Source organism: Cyphomyrmex costatus, unplaced genomic scaffold (genome assembly GCF_001594065.2).
Source record: "Cyphomyrmex costatus isolate MS0001 unplaced genomic scaffold, Ccosl1.0 scaffold10, whole genome shotgun sequence".
Taxonomy (NCBI): Eukaryota; Metazoa; Arthropoda; class Insecta; order Hymenoptera; family Formicidae; genus Cyphomyrmex; species Cyphomyrmex costatus.
Window position 1 is genome coordinate 813,545 of NW_017274954.1, and position 12,107 is coordinate 825,651.

A 12,107-nucleotide genomic window follows, 5' to 3' on the forward strand; every position below is an offset into this window, starting at 1 on the left:
TAAAAGAGAGACAAAAAAATTTATAAATTTTTTAAAGATTAGAATATATATATGTCTGTATATAGATTAAAATATAACTTCTGAATTATATCAAATAAAATAAAATTAAAGTTTTTATTAAAAAATATTTTACCAGCAATGCTTTTTTGCATTTTTAATTATATTTCTTGTTATGATTAATATTTACAATTTGAAGTACCTGAAGTAATTTGTTAATTCTCTTAGTTTTTATGTAGACACTTGTTTCAATGTTTTATGCTTAAGAAGAAACGTACAACTTTTTTATACGAGATTGTGTAATGGGTTGCTGCATCAAAATCCCTATCAGCTGATTGCACAGAGAAAATAATTATCCGCTCTATAAATATATCATGCTTGAGCCATTTAAATGATATTCAGCCTTCTTTCCTCGCCGAGGAAGGAGACAGCGACGCGGCCGCTCGTGAGTAAGAGAGGGAGAGAAAAAGAGAGAGGATCGCCGGCGGTAGCTCAACGGTCAGAGAAGGAGGAGGAAAGCTGGCCAGGATGGTGGTGATCGCCTTCGGATCCACGAGTGGCAGTTCATGGTGCGGGTAGCCGGCGCAGTCACCAATTCAACCAGTCAGTTGTAGTCAGTCGGTACCAGAAGAGCAGCTCCGTTCGCGCGGGGCCGCGCTCTCTCGCGCCTCGGTTCGCTCAGAAAACAGACTTGACCGTTTACCACATCTGTCTGCCGGAAATCTCGACGGTGCGGTATCGCTTGGTTCGCGTTCGGCGACGAGATACGCGATCGTCCGTTCGACTTAGGGTATCCTCGGAGTGGCTGGTAGCGCGCGAACTTAACAGTAAGTGCGCGGAGTGTCTCGATATCGAGTGCTAGATGAAGACGTTCTTTTCTGATATATAAGTGATAAAGTGTTTGAGAGAGGTACTCGAACAGGTCCTTGTTGGCGCGAAGCGATATTCTAGAAGAAGCTGCACAAACCTGACTACGGATGGTTAACGTGAGTATCGTGTTAAGTGCGAAAGTACGTGCGAGAATGCAGCAGGCTTATATTGATACTTATCTAAACTTCTAATCGTTTCATTTGCTCATCTATTCTTAAATTAACTCTTGTTGAATTAAGGTATACAGTAGATAAGTACATATAAGTATATACATTTTTGTTATACTCTTGTTTAGTTTAGTTACTAACATAAGAAATGAAAACTAAAAATATATACTTAAAAAGTAAATATATACATGATTGTACTAATGTTTCAATTGTAAAAAATAAGTATGTATTTTATGTAATTTTTAATATTTTATCGAAAATAATTATTTCTGTAAAACGTTATTTACATGGAACGATTTGGTGGATTTTGTTTCAATTATTTTTTATAAAAAATTAATTGTGAGATATATTACAAATTGATATTATGTACAAATTGATACAATATCACACATAAAGATGAAATACAACTAACAATTTTTAAATTGTAAAATATTCATGGCTCAGAGACGATGTACCTTGCATACATGTTTAGTGATTACTTATTTAGGATCCATTTAAAAAACGCTGGCCTACATTTTCTTTTTCGTTTATATATAAAGATAGTTACAACTTTTCTTACGAAAGCTTTCATCTGCCCACATCTCCATTCCAACGATAGTTTACTATGGAATTTCTAACAAGGTGCGGCATATTATGTGACCAGAATGATTTCTTTACGAGAAAGTCATCCCGCTCTGTTTGCACCGAATTCGACCAGTGAAATGGAAATTATTGGATCTGCGTGGCATGTGAATACGAATTCGAGTGCGAAGACAAATATTAACACAGTGATGCGCTAGTAATTTTCACTTTACTTTCAAATACGAAATCTTGGTATCAAATTACGAATACGAATTTCTAATTGATTTTCTAATTAATTTTAATTGTATTACTGTCTAGGTATTTACATAAGAAAATACTTCGTGTAAGACTATTAATCAAAACAAAATTATTCTCCACTGTGATGACTTTAAAATCAGATTATATCGTATTTTCTTTAGAAAGATAGATTGATGTCATCAATCATTTCCATGGCAAATTATTTGCAATATTATAATAGGAGGAAAATTAAAATGTATGATTTTTTGTGTATTCAAACTATAATACAAGAGTAATAGAAAATTTTCTATTGAAATGCTTTCATGGACTCGTTACGCTTTGTAGCGGCGTGCATGTCTTAAATTAAACACGCACACTGTTTGCTTTATCTATTATAATTTCTATCAAATTATACGCGTGTGTACTTGAAAGATACACGATTTTTGCGTTCAAAATCCAATAATAATTCTCATTTTATGCATAACTATTACATTATGTTATCTATAAAAGATATATTTAATGTATTGGACTTTCTAAAATTAATAAATTTGTATTGCGCGTAAAATTCGTAATTAAATAATGTTTTAAGTGGTAAATACAAAAAATTTAGTTTTAAAAATATATTTATCTGTACGTTTATTTTTTTTGTCGTCTATTTATTTTATGTTTATGGATCATCATATTGATAATAATTGATTATCTAATTTTATTTAATTATTTAATTTATTTGCTTAAAGTTGAGAGAATATGTTTTTTTTATATCAATAGGTAACTATTAAAGAAACAAACTACCGTGTGAACGATACTTAAGAGCTTTTTCCTGTCTCCAACAATTGTGCATGTAACTCAGTAATTTTGTTTAGCACTTTATATATAAATTACTGTAATGTTGCCAGTAAACGAAGGACATCACTATTGTGAAAGAATCCATACGGCCCTGAAGCATTTTTACTTTCGAATGCGTCACCCATAAACCGCAAATCCCTACCTACGTCTTCAAATTCCGTTTCGAAGTCCATTAACTTAGGTCAGTCATCCCTACCTTATAAGCGAACAGCCGTGTAGTGTAATAATCTGTGGGCCGTATTACTACCTACCGTCCAAAAATATTATGCTATATAGAAAAGAGAAGATGATTAAGCCATTACATCTGTTTCTTTTGTTATATAAATATCAAGATTATTTTTCTTTTAGATTTCTATCGAGTATTAAATCTTTATAAAAGCAGTATAAAGAAACACGTAATAGTTATATTCTTAGAATAATGTTTACGTTCTTTGCTTGTAACATTTCACGTTTCACTCGATGAATTTTCATCTGTATAATTATAACAACTGGCTGAATCAATTACACACTGCCCCAGCAATCAGCATTGACGTCACAAATCTGCACTAACAGCTCGTTGCACTTTTGCGGCAATAAAATCCATGTCAAAAAGTAATACGATTGCCACACGAAGAAACGAAGAGATAGAAGAAAAAAAAAGGGAGAGAAAAGAGAGAGGGAGACGGAAGACGACCTGTTCACCTGTTCCTTCGCGTTCCCGACATGGTCGAGGAACCTCGAAGTCGACCGGCGCATTTCTACCTCTCCGTTGCTACGAGATTCTCTGCTCCTGCGAAACCGGGTCTTCTTCTCTCCGCGACCTCGAAACACACAAATTACGAACGGCGTAGACGTTGCACATATGGGAGCATCGATGGGAGAGACCGAGGCCCAATACTAACGTATATTAACGCGCTTATACGTGTACACATGTCACGTACTCATGCACGACGTAGTTTAGCCGATGAAGCTATGAAATTGTTGAAGAGAAGTTGTATTCCAAATATCTTTAGTTAAAAAGTTGCAGTGTGTCGTTGATATCCAGAATTTATCGCTCTCAGATGCGATCCTTCTCCGTTCTCTGTGAATTAAACTAAAGTGCAAAATATATTATTATATATGAGAGAACGTCCTCGCATCGCCTCGAGATTTAATATATTAACCGTGTTTGCTGAATGGAATGCATGCGGCCCCCTTGCACATGCCGCGTTACGGGACTCGAGTTTATTGTGTAGGCGATGCGGTTTTCTTAGTCGGTCGTATACCGTCATATTATTTGCAGTAATTATCTCCGTACCTACATTATAAAAATTCGTTGTAATTGCTAGATTCAGAGGAGAAATTCATATTATCCTTCATTATTCACAATAAACGTGGACAAAATTACATTTGGACTGTAGGGATGCGTTGGATCTTTAGAGATCCTAGGTTTATAGTTACTGCGAAACTTATCTTATAAGCAATGTGTGAAAACAATTCAGTGTGAGGATTGCTCGATGTGCAAGGAACAGGAGAAGAAGGAATTGCAAGACGGAGAATAAAGTAAAAAGGGATGCGAGATGAACTCGAGGCAATTTCAAGGACATCGAAGGATCCTGACTCTCGTTCTTTTCTTCTATTGATTTGATGAAAAGTACAAGAAGGGTTAGTTTTTGAGATAAAAATTTGTTACATTAAATTTTGCGGTATTATTGCATCAGAATTATTTAGTATTACTTTTGTTTCTAAAAAAATGAAAGAACAGTTAATTTTAATTTCTACTAAATATACATGTCTGTTAATACATGTCTGTAATATATAAACAGAATCTTTTTAGATTTCCAAGTTCGAATAGAAAACAGCGGGCGTGATGAATTATGTTGAGCAATTTTGCGTAATAATTTGATGCATTTTATTACATGTGATTTGCAAAAAATATAACGTAAGATTTATACGAAGCATTATAGATAAGACTCATAGAGAAACGATTGAATCTTAAATTTATAATTGAAACACGATGAATCAATTTAGATATATCGATAAATCCGTTAACTTGCGGAAATTATTAGTCATCAATCTCGGGCTGTTCGAGGAAAGTGTTTCTCAGAACATGAGGATCGTTCAGGGTCGAAGGAGTCAATTGTAGACTCCAGCGAAGCTCTACGATTCAGGAACCGCGGTGAAGAGTTCGAACACGATCGTGAAGGGAGCGGCAACCCCGCCAAGAACATCAGAAAAACGACTAACAATAAGTGATCCCTTGCCGAGAGGAAACTCGACTCGTTGGGCGAGTCCCCGTAAATCAGGATCCGTTCAGGATGAAATTAGTGTCAGCTAAAGGATACTGTGTGATGCCGGAGTACGTGGATTCGTTCACGAGTGCTGGCGAAATGGAATTAAGCAGCACGCGTTTCGAAGAAAACAACGATTTATGATTTCTTACAAATACCACGATGGCGTTTGCATTACCAATGTAATTTGTTTCTCATAAATAACTGCTTCATCGTCCGCATTTGATTCATCCAACCATTTCAAGAGGAAGTTGGAAGCGTGCTGAAAAAGGAAACCTGAATGCAACTAGTTTAGCTGTAAGATCGATGTACATTTGCGGAAATGTCAAACAGTTTAAATGAAATCACGATGCTGAAGCAAGAACACTATTCATTTATATTTCATAATATTTTATTAGTATCAACAAATTTTATCGAAAAAGATATTTTAAATATTTTTTCCAGGTAAATCAAAGTGATAATAACAAAGGAAAATCTTTAATATCCGAGTCTGATTTTATTTAATATGAAAATAAAATTTTAATAAAATTTTAATGAAATTCATATATGATAAATGTGAATTATTATATTTTACACATTTATTTAATTACGAAACTGAATTATATTGATATATCTCTAATTAGAATGTGTATTCGAAATTATAATGAGTTGTAATTTTGCAAGCATTTGTTATACATTTATTTTTGGTATTAAAATTGTTAAAATTGAAAGATTAGTTAGATTGGATAAATTAATAGTGTTTATTGCGTAGTAAGTATACATAACATTGAATAATAATTTGCACGCGACATTCCATTTATTACTTCCTGAAGCTAAGAAACACTTGAACTTACCGAAGGCTGTGATGATACATGGAGCTTATCAAAGAGAGATAAGTCGAGGAAAGCCTCGTCCGATCAGACTTGGAATGGAAGTGCAGATACAAAGATCTGCAGACCGTGACAAGGTAGTAGACGCGCGTGGAAAATCAAGAGTCGCGTTCCTCGATCAACTAGGTGATAACATAAAGACGCTTGCACAAATTTCCGGCATTTGTCAAGGGAGTGGGAGCACGAGCGGTTGCTTACGGGTTGTTTGATTATCGTGCGAAGGAATCGCAAATAAAAAACCTCGTGCAAAGAATTACGGGATGAACTATTTACTTCAAGCAAGGGAAGGGAAGCTTGAACTCACGTTGTTAAAAAGTACACTAAAGGCAATATGTAAAACAGAAAATAGTTTGCAGAATCGTTTTTATTTAATTGTGTATTTTATAGTATAACAATATTATGACCACGTCAATGTGTCTTTTAAAACTAAATTACTTCGTTAATCAAAGAAATCGTACATGAAAGTATGGATGAAAGTCTAAGCAGATTTAAGGCATTCTGTGCATTACGTGCTTTGCTTGTCACGTCACATTGCTTGGAAAAATTTACGAGAGAATTTACTTTTGATGTCAATTCTGCAATTTAGAAACATGCTGATATTAAAAATGTTATATAAACATTAATGCTAGTTATAATAATTAAGATAATGTGACACAATAATAAAATAGTAAAAATCTAACAGTTTGATATGTATTTTAGATTTTTTTTTTTTATTAGTTTTTAAATTGATATAATTCAAAATTATAAATATACATATATGTATGCTTACAAATCATTGGAAATGAAAAAGGATTATTTAGCAGTTTTGCAAATTTTATGAATTTTGATACTTTTTATTATATATTAATTTTGAATAGTAATGGCAGTCTACTTCAAATAGAAAGATACATGTAATAAAAATCATTATATTATTACAAGAGAGATCTTTTCATATTTTTCTCTGAATCGATCCATTTACCATCAATATGTTATTTAGAAGCTTTCGTTTGCTAGGAGCTTATCAGATAATAACTCATTACTTGTAACGAAGTTACAGTTAGCGTTACTTTTTTTGTGTAACTGTAACTTAATAATTTTATTTCTTTCTTTCCATCTATAACTATAATTTAACTTATTTATATTTTTAGGAATTAGTATCTAATTTTAACAATCTTTATGTATTATATTATGACACTTTATACACACATATTATATTTCAAATTTATTCTTCAACATATTGGTTGACTAAAATGAAGTTTCCCAGTGAATAATTAATGATTATTTTTTGTATGATATATATGAGAAACATAAGTATCTTTATCCCTGATAAAATTATGACGTTCTGGAAATATCTGTATTAAAAATTAAATTAGAAGCTTTGTAATATGTATGTAAATGATTGTAATATTAATTCTATAATTTTGATTCCAAGTATATATTTTATCTATAAATAATATAGTATGTGACTAAGTGTTTTGTAAAATAAGTAAAATATTATTTGAGATGTATAAGATTCCTGTACTTGAAATGGCATTGCAAAGAAATTAACAAAAAAGTAACTAAAAAGTAATGACATGTTACTTTTTAAGTAACTATATAACTGTATGTTTGCTCAGAATCGGTAATTTGTATCGTCTTACTTTTCAGAATCGATAACTAGTACCTAACTATTTATTTTTTAAGAAAAAAAACTGTAACTAGTTACTTTTACAAAGTAACTTTTCTAATCCTGTTCCTTATCAGTAAATTTCTAATTTAATGATTAATTTCTGTATAACAAGTTTCTCGTCTAAAATGTTTTTTCGCCTCAAAAAGATTAATAAACGCTCTCGCATTCACCCGATTTTCTATATTACTAGGCATTTGAATACGTTAGGTGGCAACTTTCTAAGTTTCTAGTTTCGCACCGAGTGAAAACGCTGAATCTAGCGCCGCGGAAGTGTCATGCCTCGGATTTCCGGTAGGGAAATCGCATATGTGAATTGTCGATTATGCAAAACCATTCGTAAGATCACATCTTATAGAAAAGAAAATTGATTGAAATGGTTATCCGCGGTAACGTTAAAGCGAGACACTATTACGCTCGACTTCCAGGTAAATTGAGACGTTAAAAAATGCCACCGCATCGCGCGAAATACCGTTTCGAATTGCAGTGAACAGTTCTCATAAGAGCAAGAAATGTTTGGAGGAGAGAAAGTGCTTTTGCCGAGAGACAGTATAACCGACAGGATCCAACAAATTATGCGTAATCAAAATTATCCTCATTTTCCCATTTCGCTTTGTATTGGTGGTACGGAACCATCACGAGTGCTTGGTTTTGTTCGCGGTCGTAAACGCACCTTAAATACTACCTCACAAGCAACAATAAAAGTTTAACGAAAAATACTTGGAAGTTCAAGATAATTTATCATACACTAAGTATGAAATTATTAATTTTTTATTTTGTACTTTCTCTTTGTTTTTTATCTTTTTCTTTCTACGTGAATGTTATATGTATAAATAACTTTTAAAAATAAGTTTTTTAATGTTAAAACAGATAATGTGAAAAAGTTTAAAATATGTATAAGTTTGAAATATAATCCACATGATTTATTTAATATTTGTATTTGTTGTACTTATTTTGTATATATTGTATTTATTTTTTAAATATTTACCAAGAACAGCTATTCTCATGCTTTAAAACAATAGTAGATGTCATTATAATTAATGAGAAATTAAAAGTCATATTCTTGTAACGGCGGATTATTAATTGCTTCATGACTGTACTACGTAATAGTAGAGGAACTTTGATGTTTTGATGAGCTAGGCAACGGAATCTACGGAGGCGGCATAATCATGAAGGGAAAAAAATGGAGCGAGTTATAATAGAGTAGAGGAAATTAGGGTCGCAGTTCATGAGGTTACGGAGAGTGCTGAGTACCGTTAGACATGCATCTCGGCTTATTCATTACAACTTGAAAATAACGTTAATAAAGCTAATAAATATTTTTATTACTATAAAAATTATGTCATTGTTATGCTTATAATACAAAATTCTTTCTTGATATAACTACTATTGATTATAAAATTTTTTCTAAAAATATATATCCACTTCGGCATAAAACGCACCGACTTCGGAAACATCTTCTAGATGCCATTCGAGAAATGTGAGACTAGATATCAAAACATTTTTCCATTCATTTATATACTATAGTCGTTAGTCATTCAATTCTTCGGCTATCAAAACATTTAAGAATTCAATTTTCTTATAAATTGTATTTTGTAAAAGAATTTATTTTTGCACGATCAGCTCGGTCACCTGTTAATAATCAAACGTTTACGTCGATCAAACGGTTGGCTTTGCTCATTTTGTGGCATAAAGTGAATGCAATAGTACACCTCGGAACACGTGACCGACGTAAAATTCTTCCGTCCGAGAGACTCGTACGTCTGAAACGTTCTTACAAAGAGTGACGTGTCAAGAATCGCGACAGGAAGAACGCAAAAGCTCTCGTATTTCCGCACGATCATTCGCCACTTTGCAGAGTCATGACGAAGGAGCATGCTTTTCGCCCTGCGAGCACTCCGCTTGGATGCGCCTGAGTCTCAAGGCCATATATGCAAGCCTGGCGTAAAAATTCACTGACCAGTAGAAAGTACATACGATTAGTCATCAACGATCACTTGCACAAATATATCTATTTGTTTTTACAAAAAATTTATTTTTATAAATGCATTTGTGTGTTTGCATACAAATACAAACATATATACAAGAAACTTTCTCTCTTCTAAACTTAGTAATTAGTAAATATATAATATGTACGGCTAAACAAGTTGTTTTGAAAAGATTATGCTCGCTGTTCTTATATGGAAATTTAATTTAATACTGGAAATTACTTATATTTTTTTCTTAAGTATTGCCGTTTAATGCTTTTAAATACTTAAAATAATATGATTAATTATTACTGTCTAATACAAAATTTTTATGCATAAGGATGATCCATAAGACATTTAAAATTGATTGAATCTGTAAAGAAATTTTTCTAAAATGTTTTGATAGCCGAAGAATTGAATGACTAACGACTATAGTAATATAAAAATGAATGGAAAAATGTTTTGATATCTAGTCTCACATTTCTCGAATGGCATCTAGAAGATGTTTCCGAAGTCGGTGCGTTTTATGCGGTGAATTCCCGAGCAACCACCTTCCGCTAAAGCGAACACTTGAACGATCTACTATACACGTTAGGTATATAATAGCTACCATATACTCTCGTACCGGTCGAACTAGTTTCATGCTTGGTTCTCTCGCGGCCTTGAGGCGCACGGACCACTACACGGTGTGTCGGTGGTCGTCGAGAAAGCCTTTATGGCTTACCTCACCCGACGTGGACTGCGGATCCACGATGGTACTCCTTGGCCTTCCGCAATTTCAGTCATTATAACCGTACCTTTCGTGCTGTTCTTAGACAGATAAAGTGGCTCCGAGCTCGGAAACGTAGATTAAGGGCCATCTTCGAGATTTACAAAACAGGAACGCGTAAAACAGACCACTTGCAGTGAACATTTCCTTATTGGAGACTCGTGCAAAAATGTTGACTTTGTGCTAACTTTGGTATGTTTTTTATTTCCGCGATATATAGATCTGATCTTGACACTATCGCGAGAGGCTCATTAAAACTTTCTAATATTAATCTTATACCGGTTTTATAGTTCCGGTAAAATGAATCGGTTTGGATTTAATGACAAGAAGTAAGTGTAAAATATTGTGAAACGTTTAAGAGCGAGACACTCCTCTTGTTGACTTCCGCAAATAGTTTATTGCAGTGCAGGTGCAACGAAAAAACATTAAATCATGTCATAATCGATCTGTTGCGAAAGAAATAGTTTAGACGTATAGCTCTTTGTTAAGCGACGACAATGCAAAATGGCACGCCTTAACCTGATATATGTCAAGGCAGTTCCATGTGACAAAACAGAATTACTCATAGTATCGTAGAAGAGGGAGGGAGACACCGAGAAAAAAATACGGAAACGCGGTGGCTCTGTGTAGAATGAGCATGACAGAAGGACCTCTGGCTTGTACTAATTATCCGTTGCCGTTTTATTACGATATTGGTGCACCATGCCGCGCGGTGGAATTATCTGGCCTCGGAACAATGCTCGAAACCGGAACGCGGCGCCTCGATGAGTGTAATTGAGTATTTCGCAATCGTGACGCTTTCACGACCGCGCGCGCACACCTTCTCTCGCATTATCGCCTACGCGGTGAAAATATGTTATCAACGGTCGTTGCAAAATACATATAATGACGGTGTTACGGCTCACTGAGGCGTGGAGGACATCTCCGGATCTCCCCCGTCACAGAAATGATTCAATGACCAATCACTGTGTGATGGCGACATTTATCTCGCAAGAAGAGGCGAGGATAGAATGAGCGTGGATGTCTGTGTTAAGGACAGATTGATATTTCGAATTGTAAGGTATTAATATAATGTTAATATTGATGCCTTTGTAAAACAAAATTCTTTTAATAAATGTGCATTTGATTTTTTTAAGAGACAGTTGAGTAAAAAATTTGCAAGCAGAAAATTTTCTAAAATGAAATTTAGAAAGAATTTACACAATGAAATTAATTTTTGACATTTTATGTAATTAAACTTATAAGGCTTAGTGTCTATAATAATAATGACTTTTTTTCATGAATTTACAATTTCTAGTTCAAGCAAACTGTGCACCAATTACTTATTGGTTTTGAAATAGTTCTAAACTAAAGCTGAGAGAGAGAGAGAGAGAGAGAGAGAAAGAGACAGAAGTAGCTACATAATATTACAAATTACTTTTTAAATAATAAATTCTTTATAGTATTTGAATAGTGTCAATAATATTATTAAGTTTTTATCAATAATTTAATAATTATAAAAACTCTGTTTTACCTGATTATTTGAAAAATAGGCATAACGTTTCGAAAATCTTGTTAATAACAAAATAAAAGAATATTTCACAAACTATATTAAAATATTTGTATGTAATATTTAAAAATACGACTGATGTCAGTTTATAGTAACTTAAAAGAAGTTAAAAGTAAAGGAACAAATATACTCTACGTCCATAAATAAAACGTTTCTTTTCTTGTAAGATAGAAACTTCCTCGTTCTTGTGCTGATTTATCACATAAGCACGAGGTATTAGTAGAATAAGTAGGTATGTGTTAATATGGAGCGAGTTAATAATCACGAGAGCATTAATATTAATGAATTTTCAAGTTACGATATATAGCGCACGTGTTTTGCAGGCGAATATTCTGCGCGAATATCCGGCGTCGCTGCGTCGGCAGGATATTTCTTAATTTC

The 12,107-nt window shown here is 33.4% G+C and overlaps 1 protein-coding gene across 1 annotated transcript in view; it reads left to right on the plus strand.

Annotated features, from left to right (window-relative positions):
- The first annotated feature begins 821 nt into the window (after positions 1-821).
- The window catches only part of CalpC (calpain C), a 30,866-nt gene continuing 19,580 nt past the window's right edge, over positions 822-12,107 (plus strand). The window contains exon 1 of the mRNA XM_018551824.1: positions 822-983. Coding sequence (XP_018407326.1) covers positions 975-983 — 9 coding nt within the window. The 5' untranslated portion in view covers positions 822-974. The remainder of the gene's footprint in view (positions 984-12,107) is intronic.